Source organism: Microcebus murinus, chromosome 17 (genome assembly GCF_040939455.1).
Source record: "Microcebus murinus isolate Inina chromosome 17, M.murinus_Inina_mat1.0, whole genome shotgun sequence".
NCBI classification, from domain to species: Eukaryota; Metazoa; Chordata; class Mammalia; order Primates; family Cheirogaleidae; genus Microcebus; species Microcebus murinus.
The window spans coordinates 739,250-758,521 of NC_134120.1; the positions used below are offsets into that span (position 1 = coordinate 739,250).

At 36.2% G+C, this 19,272-nt stretch overlaps 1 protein-coding gene across 3 annotated transcripts in view; it reads right to left on the bottom strand.

Moving 5' to 3' along the window:
* Positions 1 to 19,272, bottom strand: part of ATP9B (ATPase phospholipid transporting 9B) — a 214,919-nt gene that overhangs the window by 135,580 nt on the left and 60,067 nt on the right. For all 3 annotated transcript variants that reach the window (XM_012788899.3, XM_012788897.2, XM_075993786.1), the window contains 2 exons: positions 14,443 to 14,494; positions 2,649 to 2,743 (listed from right to left, as the gene is read on the bottom strand). In XM_012788899.3, the coding sequence (XP_012644353.1) occupies positions 2,649 to 2,743; positions 14,443 to 14,494 (147 nt within the window). The remainder of the gene's footprint in view (positions 1 to 2,648; positions 2,744 to 14,442; positions 14,495 to 19,272) is intronic.

A 19,272-nucleotide genomic window follows, 5' to 3' on the forward strand; every position in this document is an offset into this window, starting at 1 on the left:
ACATACTTTATTTTTTTTATTTTTTTATTTTTTTTCAGACAGAGTCTCACTTTGTTGCCCAGGCTACAGTGAGTACCATGGCATCAGCCTAGCTCATAGCAACCTCAAACTCCTAGGCTCAAACAATCCTCCTGCCTCAGCCTCCCCGAGTAGCTGGGACTACAGGCATGCGCCACCATGCCCAGCTAATTTTTTTTCTATATATATATTAGTTGGCCAATTAATTTCTTTCTATTTATGATAGAGACGGGGTCTCGCTCTCGCTTAGGCTGGTTTCGAACTCCTGACTTTGAGCTATCCACCCGCCTCGGCCTCCCAGAGTGCCAGGATTACAGTTGTGAGCCACCGCGCCTGGCCAAGAAACATACTTTAAATTCAAAAAAAGATACATAAAACATAAAATGATGGAAAAACATATACCATGTAAACACCTATCAGAAAAAGCTGGAGATATTATAGTAGTAAAGTAGATGTCAAAGTAAAGACCACCACCAGAAATAATAAAAAGGGTTAATTAAACAAAATATAATAATTTTGAATGTGTATGCACCCAGTAACAGTGCTTTCAACACACATAAGGCAAAAAATAACAGCACCAAAGGGTCAAACCAAAGAGTATAAGATCTTAAATTCATCTGACTCATATGCCAATCCGCTTTGACTGAGAAATCCTGATCCTGAATAGTAGCCTAGGCAATTTTCAAAAAGAACATCTGACCTGGGGACTGATGGAGACTATGTGATAAACAGAGATAACATAGAGAAAGAAAAATATTTCTATATATCTAAAAAGGAGAAAATTAAAAATAGGATACAGCTTGCATATATCTGGTGTTATCAATTTGAAAAATACTACACACACACAAGCACAGGTGTAACTTTTAATTGGCAAGGAGAGGGGCACACCACCAAATAAAAGATATAAATTTCTAATAAGCATGGAGGAATTTCAATATCCTATTAATAATCTAAGAATTACAAATTAAAGCAATGAACTGTCCCCATTTTCTCTACCAAACTAAGATTTTTTTTTCAATACTTATTTTAAATATTTTTAAAAATAATATCTAGTAACGACACATTGCAAATTACAAAATGTTTTTGTACATCTCTTCCTGCGATAATTTGGAAATACCAGAAGCCTAAAATTGTGATAACCTTCCACCAAACAATTCTTCTTCTAAGAATTTATCTGAAACATAAAGACTTGCTGTTTAGATGTCTTCTCTTAATGCTTATGTACTTCTACAAAGTGGAGTAGGAGCTGCTCACTTGTCCCGCACCCCGTGAAGAAGGCGGCAGAGGCTGGTTGAGTAGCTAAGTCTTATTCGCCAGCTCAGGCATTAGAAAACTATGTTCTGTGATCCAAATCTAGCCTAGACTAATTCTGTGTGGCCCTCAAGGTAAAAATGTATTTTTCATATTCAAAGAGTTGCCAAAAAAAAAAAAAAAAGAGAGAGAGAGAAGGAGCAAGAACACAGAAGACAATGGCTATCTGGCGGACAGTGTGTGGCCCACAGTATCTCCTGATGGTGAGCAAACGGACAAAGAAGGAATAACAAACTCTCACTAGTGTCCAGATGGTTTGAGGAAAGATATAAGAACATATAAAATAATGAATTTCAACCTAGGGACCACTTAAATATAGGCAACACTAAAATACCTCAACAATCAAAATATTTGTGAGTCTTACATGTCAAACACATTTAGTTTCCAAAAAGTCCAGTACACACAAGAATGAGTAGGCCCTTGCCATTCGTGGTCCTTAACTGCAAACAGTATGCTATGTGAGCAGCTATTCCTAACTCAACCAAACTAAGGAATGTATACCCAATTTTCCTTCCCTTAACAAACAATTGCTTGAGTCAAAGGTCACTCAGGGACAAACTCAATATTTCCTTACTCAGCATTGAGGATCAGCAAATCATATAAGAAAAAGCTTCTCACATTCAGATCAATACTACACACAAACTGACATAAAATAAACACCAGTGGCCACAACTGAGGTTTTGTTTTTTCACAAAAACAGATGTGTACCAGCATTTTAGGTTAGGAGACTCTCAACATTTGTGAAAGATCTGTTTGGGATATCATAGAAAACACAGAAATCTATAAATACTGTTCTCTCCACTTCACCCATTATGTATTCTCCAGGTACAAAGAAAAACTCAGCAAAGGTGAAACAAGAATTCTGAAAACATCTCTCTCCTTCTTCCCCTAGTTTAAGACACAGAGTAACACTTCACTCCCTCCTAATCAAGGAGGGTTCTCTACCTTTCAAAAGTTGAAATCAACAGGCTGGTCTCAAAGACTAGGCTAAACCATGTCTGACTTCTAGTTTCCCAAACAATATCTTAACTAGCCTATTGGGGAGTAAATCAGTTAGCAAGAATGGACTCATCTATTCCCTGCTGAAAGTTCTGTGTCAAGCCAATAGGAACATTAAAAACTACCTAAAACCAATTATGTGCTAAAACACCACGGAAATTATTCTGGCATAATTTTCAATGACCTCTCCTGAGAAATAAAAAAGTTATAAAACAAATTCCCCATGCATAAATAAATTAGCTGGTATAAACAGAAATGCATGTACTATCCACAAGTTACCACTAAGAATAAAACAGTGATATAGCCCAGACGCTGCTCACCCCCAGAGCTGGCAGACGTTGTGTGCAGCTCACAGCCACCTTCAGCTTCCAGTCGGTTTCCCCATCTAGTTGATCCGTTCGAATAAAACATGAACCTTAAAAGAAGAGAAGAAAAATTCACCACTCCTGAATTTGTTATCCCTGACCTGCAGTATCACCGAAGCACAGTATCTCGATGTATGGTTTGTGTCCCACTCACAAATTGATGTATCTAGATATTCTCAGGAACAAAACTCCTTAAAAGCCTTTATTTGAGATGATATTACTTGATTCACAATTCAGAACAATTGTGCTGAAAAGATAATGGTCAAATTTTTTTAATTAATCACTTATTTCCTAGTTGGTGTTCTTGCCTATTCAGGGCTAACAGTGATTCATCTTTTACTTTAGAAAGACCGCATTGATCATTTCTACCTTTAATCCATGTTCTAATAATGAGAAAATAATAAGTAGATACACAAAAATATTAAGAGTATGTGATATTATCCTGCTAATAAAATATCAGATTTACCACCATAAAACATGTTCAATAATACAAGCAAAGCTAAAATGCTAAAATCCAGGTAAATGCTGTTACATACTCACAAGCTTATCAAATTTTAAACATGGAAAAATATACAAAAATCCATTTACCCTTTGACCATGCTATCATCTCACTTCTCAGAAACTATTCTAAAGATAGAAAGCAAATGCACAAAATGATATATACACAAGACTATTCATTACATTATTTATAACAAAAGGTTATTATAAAACAAAAGTGAACAAATGATTAGAGAACTAGTTGAAAAAAACAGCACATGCAACAGTAAGAAAAAAATAAAGAAAAATAAGATAACTTCAATACACTACTATGGGACGAGTTCTAGGATATATATTGCTAAATGAAGAAAGCCAGGTGTAGAACATTACATATATAAAACAATTCATTATAGTTAAGAACAAAGGAGAGGGGAGAGAGAGAATTCATGTGTGTATGTGCAGGCATCTCTCTCTGCATGTGTAACTGTGTGTGGGTGTGCATCTATGTATCTGTATTTGTGTGCATGTGGTGCATGCGTATTTGTGTGCATGTATATCTGTTCTGTGTGCATGGGTGTGTATCTCTGTGTGCTGTTGTGTGTTCACATGCATATCTGTGAATGCATATTTGTGTATTTATCTGTGTACGTATGTTTATATACATTTGTATCTGTGTGCAAGTGCATGTATCTGTGTGTTTCTATGCATGCCTGTTTTTGTGTATGTATCTGTGTGTACACACATCTTTATGTGTCTATGAGCATATCTATGTATCCGTGTGTATATCTGTGTGCATACACGTGTATCTGTGCATGCAAGTGTACCTGTGTGTGCATATCTGTGGGTATGCACACATATCTTTGTGTGTCTGCAAATGTATCTGTGTGTGTGTGCATGTGTACCTGTGCTTGTGTGTATGTATTTCCCTGTATGTACATCTCTGTGTGCGCCTGTGTCTGTGATTCCCTATGTGTACATCTCTGTGTATGCCTGTGTGTGCATAATACCTACAGAGGGAGGGACGGAGCAGGGGGGACAGGAATGGGGCATGACAGAGGTAAATTTCCTCAGTTTTCATCTTGCTTCTTATACCTCAGACTAGTTACTGAAGAACCTGGCCACCCATAAACACCAACAAGCACAGATAAAACAGTCCCAAGAAACGTCTACGTTCTCTAGCCAAAGGGAAAACCTAGTAAGAAAGAAAACTTCTAGATGATTACCACCCTGTTCCAGCAAAACCCACAGAAAAGGCTGTGACCCCCAGCACCTCCAACAGTGGCACAGTGAGGAGCAACATTTGCACCTTCCACAGTGAGAGAGGTCCCTGCCCCTCTGGGTGGAGAGACAAAGGTCAATGGAGAACCCGAATTTCCAACCCCATTTGGCAAAACAGAGGCGGTGCTCCTTCCCACTACCCCAGTGGTGCAGTATCCATGGAGGCCTGCTAAAATACAAGATTTTTAAAAGATACAGATTCTCATAATACTGAAGATGTCCAAATTAATAAAAAAGAAAACACTCACATCATAAAAAAACAGAAAATATCTTAAATTGAATAGAAAAGACAATCACAGACCCCAACATCAAAAAACTCAGATGTAAGAATTATCTGACAATGTTTTTAAAGTGACCATAATAACATTTCAATAATAAAATATAAATAACACTTGAAGGAAATGTAAAAAAAAAATCTCAGCAGGAAAATGTAACATATAAAGAAAAATCAAATAGAATTTCCTTACTGAAAAAATAAAATAACCAGGAAAAATACTCAATGGATGGGATCAACATCAGAATGAAAAGGGCAGAAGACACATTCAGTGAACTTGAAACAGAACAAAAGAAATTAGTCAATATAAACAATGGAGAGAAAATCAAACAAAATTAACAGAGCCTCATGAACCTGTGTGACAGTAAAAAAAAAAAAGAACTAGCATTTATCTTATTAGAAATCAGAAAGAAAAGAGAAAGAGGGTAGGGCTGAAAAAATACTTGTCCATATAATGGCAGAACATTTCCCAAATGTGGCAAAAGATATAAATCCACAAATTCAAGAAGCTGAGCAAACTCCAAACTGGATAAGCAAAAAAAAAAAAAAAAAAAATCCATGCAAAGAGATCAAAGTCAAACTTCTAAAAACTAAAGACAAAAACAAAAAAAAAACACAATCTTGAAAGTGGAATGAAAGAAATGACACTTTACCCACAAAAGAAAAACAATAGAGTGGTGGTAGAAAATACGAAGGCCAAGAAAATGGCACAGCACTCTTCAAGTTCTGAAAGAAAAGAACTGTCAGCTGAGATTCTATACCCAGTGAAAATATCCTTTAGGAAGGAAAAGAACACAAAGACATCCTCAAATGTGGGAAAACTAACAGAATTTGTCTCTGGCAGACCTACCCTAAAAGAATGGCTAAAGAAACTTCTCTACATAGTAAGAAAATGGGAAAAGAAGTGATCTTGAAACATCAGGAAGAACAAATAGACAACAAAAAGAGAAAAATACAGATAAACATAATTGATTTTTCTTCTTGAGTTTTCTAAATTGTGTTTGACAGATGACGGAGAAATTATAGCACTGATGTGGTTATTAATATGTGTAGAGAAAATATTTAAGACAACTACATTGTAAATGGGGAGGAAAAGGCACATAAACAGATGAATGGTAAAATTTCCACATCAATATACTGTGGTGATATATATATACACACACATATATAGATATACATATGTATGTATATACATATCTAGAGTAAAAACAATATAGATAAATCAAAATGTAATTCTAACAAATGTTCTAGAACCCACAAGAAGTCAGGAATAACAAAACTGAGATATGGAAATGGAGAGAACAAAGAAAAAACAAAAAAAATGGCAGACTTGAGCCATAATATGTCAAAAATTACATAAAGATAAAATGGTCTGAGTACATAAATTAAAATCAGACGTTGGCAAGACTGTTTAAAAAAACAACAAAAAGAACACAACTATATGCAAGAAACTCTAAAACAAGATAAGAATGTTGAATACACATGTGTTGAAGTAAAAATGGAAAATATACACTGTCTGGACACTAATCCAACAAAGTAGGAATGGCTATATTAATCAGATCAAGCATACTTCAGAACAAAGAAAATTAGCAAGGACAAAGAAGAAAATTACAAGATGATAAAGTGGTCAATCGCCAAGAAAATATGGCAATCCAAAATGTACACCAAACAGCTGACCTGCAGAACAAGTGATCCAATACCTGACTGACTGAAAGGAGAAACGGGGGCTTGAACATCCTTCTCTCAGCAATTGATAGAATGAGACAGAAAGTCAGCATGCATATAAAAGCCCACAACACTACCCACCGATAGGATCATTTTTAGAATTTTCCACTCAACAACAACAAGAAACACATTCTTACAAGAGCCAGAATACTCTCGAAAAAGTCCAGGCAGAAATGTTAACATCAAGTCCACACAATCTCTCTCAGGAAATAAAAAAGCAAATATTTCCCAATTCATTTTATGTAGTGCCTATTATCCTGATACCACAAGAGAAAAGCAGCACCAGAAAACTACAAAAAAATATCTAATAGGCCGGGCGCAGTGGCTCACGCCTGTAATCCTAGCACTCTGGGAGGCCGAGGCGGGCGGATTGCTCGAGGTCAGGAGTTTGAAACCAGCCTGATCAAGAGCAAGACCCCATCTCTACTATAAATAGAAAGAAATTAATTGAACAACTAATATATATAGAAAAAATTAGCCAGGCATGGTGGCGCATGCCTGTAGTCCCAGCTACTCGGGAGGCTGAGGTAGTAGGATCGCTTGAGCCCAGGAGTTTGAGGTTGCTGTGAGCTAGGCTGACGCCACGGCACTCACTCTAGCCTGGGCAACAAAGTGAGACTCTGTCTCCAAAAAAAAAAAAAAATCTATAATAAATACAGACACAGAAACCAAACAAAATATTAGCATAAATAATACAACAATATGTAAAAAGAACTACAATAAGAAAAGTAACTTAAAACAAACTAAATTCTAGACTCCACACGACACACTGAGATGTCAATGCCATTCGTTTTGCTCTAAGTTTCCTTTCTGTTATATAGAGTAACAACAGGTGAGACATCTTAGGAGTCTCGTACATTTCTAAGATTCTGTGTTAACAAAAGTGAAACCCTGCTCTTCAAGTGGCACAGGGTTTCTACAAATTTATAGAACACTGTAAAGAATATAAATGCCCTTTAAAGAAAAAAGATATGCTTCGTGTTAAATAATTATATGCCATTTTTAAAACTTAGGGAAAACAATGACATTTTATTTTTCTCAAGTACAGTTAAAATTAATAACTCTCAGTAACTGATGTGGTTTAAAGAGAGAAAGAATTAACTATAGCAAAATCAGAAGTATGTACAACTTGACTTGTCTTATAAGAACTATATCTAATAATTTTTAAGAAAAAGTACTAGCTACAACTGACACCAGTTAAGGCTCAGCAAAAATGAATTATTAAATTGATCTGCTCATATCCTATTACAGACTGCTTATGAATACTTGATTTTATTTTGTATAGTTGACAAGAGTTGACAGGAAAGGACGGGCTTAATGACAATCAAATCAAGACCAACTGTGTATGTGTCACAGAGGAGCGCAGCATCAAGTGGAGATGAGGTAACTGATGGGACTTAGTGACACAGAGTACGAGTGTCATGCAGCACAGTGAGTTACCTCGTTGTGTTAGCAGACTGCCTGGGACAGCTCACAAATCCAACAGCTCTGAAAGACATGGGCTACAGCACATGCCCAACAAAAAAAAAACAGACATTGACTTTGCATTTATAATACCAGATCATTTGCCATTAAACTTAATTTTAAAATCATTTATATGACTTAATGACTTTGCATGAAATTTTTAAGCTGGTGGCAAGATGAATAGTACGTCGAGACAAGGTGGATGAGTACAGTGTCATGTACCTGCCCCTTATCCCACTGCCAAATGAGCCCTGAACTATCACAGTATGTCCCAACCACTTAAACTATATTGCCACCACTTAGGAGAGAGACGAAAAAGATATTGGCATTATAAGAGATTGATAGAAATTAGTTCTAAAGCATTAATCTCTCTTAATATCACCAAAAAACTGTGTGCGCTCAGTAGATATTTGATCTGAATTAAGAAACCGATGAAGCAATTGATTAACTGGAATTGAAGCCATCACTCAGCAGATCCATCAACAGCTTCATTTATATTCTAAACAATCAGCTCACAGCCCAGCAAGAATATGGCGTATCAATACAGTCAATATGCGGCCACGGAGCAACTTGCCACGCTCTGCTGACACATACCTAGCTGCTACTGTCCAAGCCTAAATGTGCTGCATATATTTAGGACTTCTATATTGGCTAAGATTTGAAGATTTTTATTATACTAAATAGTGTATTGTAAGTTTTTTTTTTTTAACTGAACCTGACAAGCAATCAAATAATTTAAAAAGTATCAGTAGATAGCACAAAAAAACTTCTGAACTTGTGTGGTCTGCTGAAAATAAGAAAACTTAAAATAATTACTTAACATCACACAATTTCTAAAGCTAAGTATTCTTGATCAAAAGCAATATTATAATAAATTTTACACATCTTAAAAGCTATTTGGTCTATCTTATAAAGAGAAGGAAAATAGCATGAAAAAACAATCTGATTTCTTAATATCTGCATGAGTAATTACTGTCATTTTAACAATGTAAATTTGACAGAAAAAATAATAAAATTAATAAAACTGAGGAATATATAGACACACAGGTAAAACAAACTACAGCAAGGTCTTCACTTGGATCCATCAATAATCCCCCCAGGGATATGTGTGCATTGTACATGTTTTTCTGTGGGACAAGGTGATAATTCTGAAGGTTCTCAAAGGAACCCAAGACCCTCAAAACACTAAGTGTCTCTCCATTGCAAAGAGGAATTCTCCCCACTACAGACAACGCAAGGCAGAATCAGAGGAAGCATTACTCATCCTAGGCTCACACACTAGAAAGCTGCTCCTCTGCCTCATGGCCTCACCTTCCATTCAGGCTCTGCTCTTATTCTGCCACCATGTGACTCGGGGAAAGAACTCCCGAAGCTGTCGTCAGCCACTTAATCATAAGCAAGGTGTTTACTCTCTAGCCCTCAGGTTACTATGAAAAATGGACATTTCTAACCATCTTCCAGCTTTCAAGTGCTGAATTCAAAATTTACCTTCTAATGCAATCTACATAATCCTTTTTTTATTTTTTTAGACAGAGTCTCATTCAGTCACTGGTAGAAAGCAGTGGCATCATCATAGCTCACTACGACCTCAATCTCAAGTGATCTTACCACCTCAGCCTCCCAGAGTGTTACGATTACAGGCGTGAGCCATCATGCCTGGCCAATATTCCTTTCCTTTTAACTAATTACCCCAAACCATTTCCATATTTGGAATAATATTTTTAATCTTATATATATTTCTATCAAAATCATTAAAAGAGCAATTAATATAATAGCATCTCCCAAATTCAAACATTTTGTTATCCATTATACTGAATACAGGGCAAATACATCATAAACAAACAGGTGATGTCCACAGGGATAGAAGTGTAAAAACCTCTGAAAATATACCTCTCCATAATTGCAAATGAGAATACTAACAAAAATTGTCAAAAGCAACTTTTTCAAACCTCTAGAAAATAACCAAAGATTTCAACAACTCCAGGAGCATTTATTCAAGAAAAATACTAAATTAGCTAAGAGTGAACAGTGTTAGTTTACAATCCCTGAGGCAACCACTAACAAAATCATTTTTAAAATATGTAATAATAATTATAGAAATGACAAGGGAAATTAAAATAGTACATCAGAAAATATTTATTTAAAACAAAAGAAGGAAGTAATGCAGCAAGAGAGACACACCCCAAAAATATTGTAAGACACAGAAAAATAAAATGGCAAATTAACTCCTGCCTTATCAGTAATTACATGAAATAGAAACGGATTAAAGTTCCCAATCAAAAGAGAGATGGACAGAGCTCTATTCCATTAAACTCTGAGTATGCTACCCACCTTCCACTAGGCCCTGGTGTATCAATACGATAAGCATACAATGATAGTTAAGCCAGTTTCTCAGGAAGAACATGTAGAGCACAAACACAGGTGTGCCTGCTACATATGCCTGAGGAATACCATTTAAATCTCACAAAGAGAAAGAGGATGCTGGATCAGAAGTAAAGAACAGAGAAGGGACAGTAAGTGGACAGCTCTGTGTGGTCAGCGAAGCAGGGCAGGGCCCTTGGTGGCTGGGCAGAGACATGCTTTGACATCTCCAGGAGGAAACAGTGGGGCTGAGACCGTGAAGAAACCCAGATGGAGAGGCCACCGGGGTCCACCTCAGAGACAGGCTCCGGAGGGTCAGTGTAGAGAGTTTCGACAGAGGAGGGACCTTCTTTTGCTCTGAGGGGGACACTGAAAGAGTGGCCAATCTGAGGACATTAGCTTCCTCGGTAAAGCTGGGGAATGTCACCAGCTGAAAGTGAACAGGTAGTGGGATAAAGGCAGATATGACAATCACAGGAAGTCTGGAAAAGGTGCTTTCAAGACTGGAACCAGGCAAACAGCAGTAGTGTGGGTCACAGGGAGGGCCCTGCCGACTCAGAGTTCCAGACCGTGTGCCTGCATGCACTCTCAGCACAGCCTGCTGCCAGGTGCGTGAGGAAAAGCTGCAGGGACTGTGCAGGGTTGGCCAAGCATGACGGTAGGGTAAAGGGAGCCCATCAGGGTGGGCATGATGAGTACACACATGTACATACTTGCTGAGACCCTTTAAAGGTATATTTTAAGTGGGTGCATTTTGATGTATGTAAATTTTCCCAATAAATCTGATGTTTTTTTTAAAAAGCAAAGACTGCCTGAATGAATGAAAAATCATAACGCAGCTATACACTGTCTACAGGAGACACACTTTAGATTCAAGGACACGAACAGGTTGAAAGTATAGCAACAGAAAAAGACGTAAATAGTAACCATAAAAGAGCTGGAGTGGCTAAGGATATTTTATGATAGAAGTGTCATTCCACCAAGAAGACATAATTATAAATATATTTAGAACTAACAACAAAACCCCAAATACATGAAGCAAAATCTGACACAATTAAAGGAAAAACAGATATTACAACAAAAATAGTTGCCAACTTCACTCCATTTTCAATAATGGATAGGACCAGTAGACAGAAGATGAGAAGATCAACAAGGAAACAGATGACCTTGAGGCTACAGACCAACCAGAACTAATAAACATACACATAGCAACCCTCACAACAGCAGCGGCAAACAGATTTTTCTCAAGTGCACATGGAAGATTCCCAAGGACATAAAACAAATTTGGGTAACTTAAATGGATAGAAATCATACAAAGTATGTTCTCCAGCTACAATGAAATGAATTTAGAAATCAATAACAAAGAAATTTAGAAAATTCATAAATATGTGGAAATTAAACAACATATTCATCAATAAATAATGAACCAAAGAAGAAATCACTAGGGAAATTAGAAGATACTTTTGAGATGTATGATAACACCAAACCTTATGGGACACAGCAAAAACAGTGCTTAGATGGAAATTTGTAGTTATAAGCACATATATTATTAATAAAAAAGAAGACCTCAAATCAATTACCTAAACTTCCACCTTAAGAAACTACAAAAAGAAGAACAAACTGAACAGAAAAGTGGAAGGAAGGAAATAATAAAAATTGAAGTCTATAAATGAAATAACAGGAAAACAACTGAGAAAAATCATTAAAACCAAAAACTGGCTATTTAAAAAGATCAACAAAATTGACAAATCTTTAGCTAGAATGACCACAAAGAAAAGATAAAAGAGTCAACATACTAAAATCAGGAATAAAAGAGAGGACATCACCACCAACACTGGAGGTTTATAAGGGATCACAAAGAATAACTGCATCCAACAAATTAAACAACAGATAAAGTAGACAAATTCCTAGAAAGACACAAACTATCAAACTGACTCAGGAAGAAACAGACAAACTGAATAGACCTCTAACAAGTAAAGAAATTGAATTAGTGTTTAAAAAAATAAAAGTAAAAAACAAGCCTCAAAGTCCACTCCCACATGGCTTTATGGGTGAATTCTACCAAAATTTAAAGAAGAATTAATAATAATAATTCTTTAGAAACTCTTCCAAAAACTAGAAGAGGGAACACTTCCCAACTCATTCCACTACGGCCAGTATTACCCTGATACCAAAACTACAACAACATGAAAAAACACAAAAGCAATTAACTATAAATCAATATATCCTGTAAGAACAGAGATGAAAAAATGCTTAACAAAACACTAACACATCAAATCCAGCAACACACAGAAGGAGGACATACCTACAACTAAGGGGCATTTACCCTGGAATGTACACGTGCAGTTGAGATCAGCCTCGCAGGGAGCCGGAAGGTCTGCAGGGCTCCTACACACCCAGCAGCCTGCGCTGCGAACACTGATCTGCATGGAACGTGCAAGGTGTGGATGAGGCTCACCTACCAGACTGCTAAAGCACCTGAATGGTCTTCCTACATTTTTGTCAGAAAGACCAGAAATAGTCGGAAAAAGAGCACCATGTACTCCAATACTAGCAAATGATGGCTTCAAAATATAAGCAAGAACACTCTAAAAGCAAAAAAAGTCACTTGCACAGAGAATTAGTAAGCAGACTTCCAAAATGAAGGGAGATTCAGATGAGAAATCAGTTAACACTAGCTACTGTAAAAGACAAACCTTACAACCTAAGTGCTCAACAATATGAGCTAACTTCTCTCTCAAGAGCCCCCCTGGTATGGAAGGGAGTGCTCTGTTCCACACACTCAGGAAGCCAGCCTGACAGAGCTCTGCCATCCGGCCCTAGGTATGAACACCTAACTGGGAGCAGGGAAGAGAGAGCAGGTGACTGCAGAGAGGCTAGGTCCAGGGCTGGACATGGCACACAGGGCTTCTAGCTCTCCTCCTCTGGCCACAGCCCAGTGACAAGGCCCCACCTAATTGGACAAGAAAGGGAGTCTAGCTGTGTCTCTACGAAGAAAGGGAAATGGGATGGAAGAGCACCTAGCCAGTCTCTGCCACAGCTGAGAGAATAAAAACTCATATTAAATAATACATGAAAAAATCAATGTATCAAGTATACAGAGGTCACCTGATTATTGGGTACAGCAGAACTCTTCTGTTAATGGCAGAATTCATCTTAAAAAGTAAATAACCTTAATAACCTTAACTATATTTGGTTAAAGGAGAAAATACTTTTCTTCTTTGTCATGACTTAAAATGTCCCTTTTTAAAATATGCTGTTTATAAATGAAGAAAAATTAAATCAACAACTTTAGGAAATCTGACTTAGTCCTTGCTAGGGTTTTCACACTAGAAATCATAGCATATATGCTAAGTTTCCAATAAAAATAACATGCTTAGCTTGCTATAAAAATATGGTTCATGTATTCAACAAAGTCAGAAATGTAGGGAGAAAGACAGTACTTAACAGACACCCCTCATCTCAAGGATGAGGAATGGTACCCACTCCACTAGGTCACATAGCTAGAAATTGGCCAAAGGCACACAAAGTCAGGTTTCCTGATATCTGGCAGTTTTCCTACCTGACCGCCCTAGGCTTCCATCCTATTACCTCTTTTCCACCTTCTTACTTTTGAAAGTTCAGGTCATATAAACATCATTTTTTTCTGCAAAGCCCACGTTAACTCATTTAGGCAAAATGGTCTGTTCCTTCCCACATAGTCCTAGCATCTCTTCCCACATTAAAGAACCCACACAGTAGGATCACTGCTGTCAGTGTGCATATCCACTAGTGAACAAGACCACGGACTCTTTGAAGGTTGTTTCCTTTAGCATCTAACCAACAATTAGTGCTGGGTACATAGGAAATGGTAAACAGTAATTGGCTGCATTGATGAATAAAAACAGCAATCACATTTTAAGCAAAATCATCATTTAGTTAATTAGATCTCAATATGAATTTGAATGAAAATATTCACTGGATACAAAGGTTCTGATAGGATTCATTTTAAGCAAATATACAGTAAATATCTTTTTAAACACCAACAATTAAATGTGATTTAGAAATGAATTCAATATATTATTAATCAAAGAGAAATTTTTATAAGCATAAATTTTACTTTTACCTTTTAAAATAAAAATTAAACTGCCAAAATACTAAGTGATCAGCAATGTAAAAAAACAAAAATACCTGCTTTTTCTGAAGTTCTAAGAAACACCATGTCTGATGGAATTCTTTGATTCTGCAAAGAGTAATATAAAATATTAATTATCTATCTGCAGACTTATAAATTAACACAATTCCATTCAGAAGTACAAATAACCAGTAAAAACTAAAATAACGTCATAATTAAAATTTTGCTGAAACATTTATAAATTATATATCAAAAATTAATATTTTAATTCATATTTTAGTTGAACCTCTAAGATCTTCTTTCCCATTAGTGGGCCATGTAAACAACATTCAGTGATGACTTTAAAAAGGCTTCAGTCTGAAAAATGTTAAATGCTGCCATTTCTGTGGCCTCTGCTGTTCCTCCACTCACACACACTACAGCAGTTAGCGCCTGGTGAAAAATTACATCCTCCCCATTAGACTAAATGGCCCTGAAAACTAAGGAACGTGGTCTTCCAATGCCCAACACAAAGCAGAGCTCACCCTAAATATTAACAAAGCACCACCGAATAGATGTGAATGAATGAATGTACGACTGTGCAAACAAGCAAACAAAACCCCACAACTTTGAGGGGATATTCTTTTATGACACAGAAAAGAAAAAAACTCAAAGGGATTGTATCTATAAACACTTTTGCAAATGACTATTCATACATTTAATCCCTTAATCATTATCACTAAGTAAGTCTATCAAATGGGAAAGTTGTATCAACCTAAAGAAAAACTGTATACTTGTAATAAGAATACTTCACATAATTTCATGAATTATGTATGGTTTTTGAGACCTAAGAATTTATCTACACATGATAAAGAAATGGATTGTCAGCTGACAAGTAATAAAAACAAATATAAGTTATAAAGAAAGTTATGTTGTTGGACAGAGCTATGTCTTTCTAGCACTAAAAAGGAGGAGGCTAATTAGGATCTAAAGACCCCTTATGTCAAAGAAGAGATCACAACAGACACAGGAAAATGAGCGGAACAGCCAAAATCAGGAGAATGTTTATAGGAAGACACACACAATTAAGCGCACACAACAGAAAAGGTGTCAGCTAAAACTAAAGAATCAAAGAACTACATAACCATTTGAAACAAAAGAAAACACAGTCAGTGAACCCCCAAAAATCCAAAGTACAAGGATGTAAGCAAATGTAAGAGCAAAAATTTACAGCACAGAAAATAAACACACACAGTAATAGCAAGAAAGTAATTATTTTTCAAAATATTTTAAAATACACTCATTTCAGTAATAAAACCAATAGAATAAAACTATTAATAATAAAAGATGTACAAGACATCTACACAAAAACTACAAAACATTACTGAGAGTATCAGCGTAATATCATCTTAACTACTTTAATTTTCTAGTATTTTTAGTTTGTAGAGTTAATTCTCACATTTGGTCATTCTTGGCCTTTGCATTTCCCTGTATACGTGAAAAATACCTTGTCAATTACCACCCAAAAGAAAACATGCTAAGATTTTTGTTGGGTTTCTGTTGAATATTTGGGCATTGGACATCTTTGTACATTCTAATTTGTGAACAAAATATGTTCTATTTATAGAACTTTAGAATCTGCTTGTCGATTTCAACAAAGAAGTCAGTTGGAATTCTGAAAGGGCTAACACTGAATCTGTATATCAATTTAAGGAGTGCTGCCTTTTAACAATACTAATACTTAAAACTATGAGCATGTGTTTCAACGATATTTGGTAGTTTTTCAAAATACAAATTTTGCACTTCTTCCGTTAAATTTATTCTTAAGGTTTTTTAATGCTATCGTAAATTTTACTGTTTATGTCCTTACTCTGTCTTATTTGCTAAAAAGCACTCATAAACAAACTAGACAATTTCAAAGAATTATTGGATACTTTTCAGTTTTCCTTCCCCTCAAGACACAAGCAGGAACCTTGTGCCATCTTAACATGACACACCATGGTATGGACATACAACAGTTTATCTTAACATGACATACCGTGGTATGGACATACAACAGTTTACCTTAACATGACATACCACATACAATAGTTTATCTCAACATGACACACCATGGTATGGACATACAACAGTTTCATGACCAGTCACCCACTCAGGGTATCTGGACTATTTCTGAATTTTGGCAGTTTTAAATAATACAGACATAAATATTCCTGTTCAGGTTTTTATATCAATATAAACTAACATTTCTCTGTGATAAAGGTCTAGGAATTCAACTGCTGGGTCACAGGACAGTTGCATATTTAGTTTTTTTAAGAAACCATCAAACAATTTTCCAGGGTAACTACACCATTTGATATTTCCACAAGAAATGTATGAATGATGCACTTTCTTCACACTGTTGCTAACTAACATTTGGTGTTGTCTCTGTTTTTCATTTTAGCCATTCTGATACATGTGTACTGACATTTCATTGTGTTTTAATTTGCATTTCTTGATAACTAAGGATGTTGAATTTCTTTTCATGTGCTTATTTTCTATCTGTAAGTTTTTGGAAAAATGTCTCTTTAAATCTTTTGCCCATTTTCTAATTTGAATTTTTTATTTCTACTGTTGAGTTTTGAGTTTTTATATATTCCAGACACAAATCTTTGTCAGATACATGGTTTGCAATATTTTCTCCCAATCTGTGGCCTGTTTTTCAACATAGTCACATGTTTTTCACAAAGCACATGTTTTTCCAGTTTAATGAGATGTAACATTTTTTTCTCTTCTGCACTGCTGTTTTGCTGAAGTCTAAGAAATAGTTTCTTACCCTTAGATTCTGAATATTTTCTATTTTATTTCTAAGTCTTAGAGTTTTACATTAAGTCCATGATCATTTTTTCTTAACCAATGGATGCTCAAGCCCCATTTTCTTTCTGTAACAGCTCTAGCACCTTCGTCTATTTCTGGGTTCCCATGTTTCACAGATCTTCTTATCCATTCTCCTTCTACACTGCACTAACGTAGCTATGTAATATGCCTTAGCATCAAGGAAAGAATTCCTTATTTTACCTACTCCAGAGCCTGTACCTTTTCAAATTAGTATGAGAATAAGACTATGTTTTTGAAAAAAACACTTGCTGGGATTTTGATAGGAACTATATTAAACCTATAGATTAATTTCTGAAAAACTGTGGAATGTCCCAATCCCAGAACACAGCATGTCTACTTACTTAGGTCATCGTGATTACTTTATTCAACACATTGTGGATTGTAGCTTACCTGAGAGTAAGCTCACGTTTTCATAGCTGTTACTGTAAGAGTACTACATTTTTGTTTCCACATGTTCAATGTTATGATACAGAAATAGGGTTAGTATTTGTGTGTTGACCTTGTAACTTGCCACCCTGCTGAACCTATTCCAGGATTTTTTTTATAGATCCCTTCAGGATTTTCTATATATACAAGCATGTCATTGGCATATCAAGACATTTTTATTTCTTCTTTTCCAGTCTGTATGTCTTTTATTTCCTTTTCCTGCCTTACAGACCAGAACTGCCAGTTGAATAAGAGCAGTACAAGCAAACATCTCAGAAAGGAGGCATTCAGTCTTACACCATTAAATACAATGTTAGTTATAGGTTTTTTGTAGATTTTTTTTAACAAGATATGGGTATTCCCCTCTACTCCAACCTGCTGAGATTTTTGTCATGAATAGGTGTTGGATTTAATCAAATGCTCTTCCCTGCAATAACTGCTATGCTTGTATGGTTTTCTTCATTCTCCTGACAGGGTAGATTACATGGGCTCATTGTAGAACACTGAGGCAGACTCATATTCCACGATAACCTCCCTGTGGTCAGGATATATAATTCTCCTTATATATTGTTGATTCCAATTTCCAAATTTTTAAAAAGATTTTTGTGTATATTTTCATGAGGAATACTGGTCTGTAGCTTTATTACATTGTCTTTGGCTGGTATTGGGATAAAGATAATCCTGGCCTCATAAAATGAGCTGGATAGTATTCCATCCTCAACTGTTTTCTAGAAATGACTGTGGAACAGTAATGTTAAGTCCTCTTTAAAGGTTTCAAGGAATTCACCAAGGAAAATGTCTGGACCCTGATACTTCCTTCTCAGAGCTTTTAAATTACTAATTCAACTTCTTTACTGGTTATAAGACTATGCACAGTTTATTTCATTTTGACTGAGTTTTTATGGTTTATGCTTTCAGAAGTGAGTGGTCCCTTTCATCTATCCATGCATATATTTATGACGGCAAAGCTGTTGGTATATTTTGTAATTACCTTTTTGATGGCTGCAGGATCTACAGTGAAAACCCCTATTTCACTACTGATATTGGTGACTTGTAACTTCACTTTTTATTTTGATCTGTCTTGCTAAAGGTTTATCAATTTTATTAATTTATTTAGATGAACCAGCTTCTACTTTCATAGATTTTCTGTCATTCCTATTTTCAGTTTCATTGTCTTCTACTCTGTATTACTTCTTTCTGTCTGCATGTCTTGGTTTAATTTTGCTCGTTTTCTCCTGATGTCTTGAGGTCGGAGTTCAGGTGACTGACCCGAGAGCTTCGCCAGCTCCTCTGCAGGCAGTTAGTGCTACAGAATCCCTCTTCGCACCATCCCTACACGTGCCACTTATTTCAGAATGTCGTATTTTGGCCAGGCGTGGTGGCTCACACCTGTAATCCTAGCACTCTGGGAGGCCGAGGCAGGCGGATCGCTCAAGGTCAGGAGTTCGAAACCAGCCTGAGCAAGAGCGAGACCCCGTCTCTACTATAAACAGAAAGAGATTAATTGGCCAACTAATATATATATATACAAAAAATTAGCCAGGCATGGTGGCGCATGCCTGTAGTCCCAGCTACTCGGGAGGCTGAGGCACAAGGATCCCTTG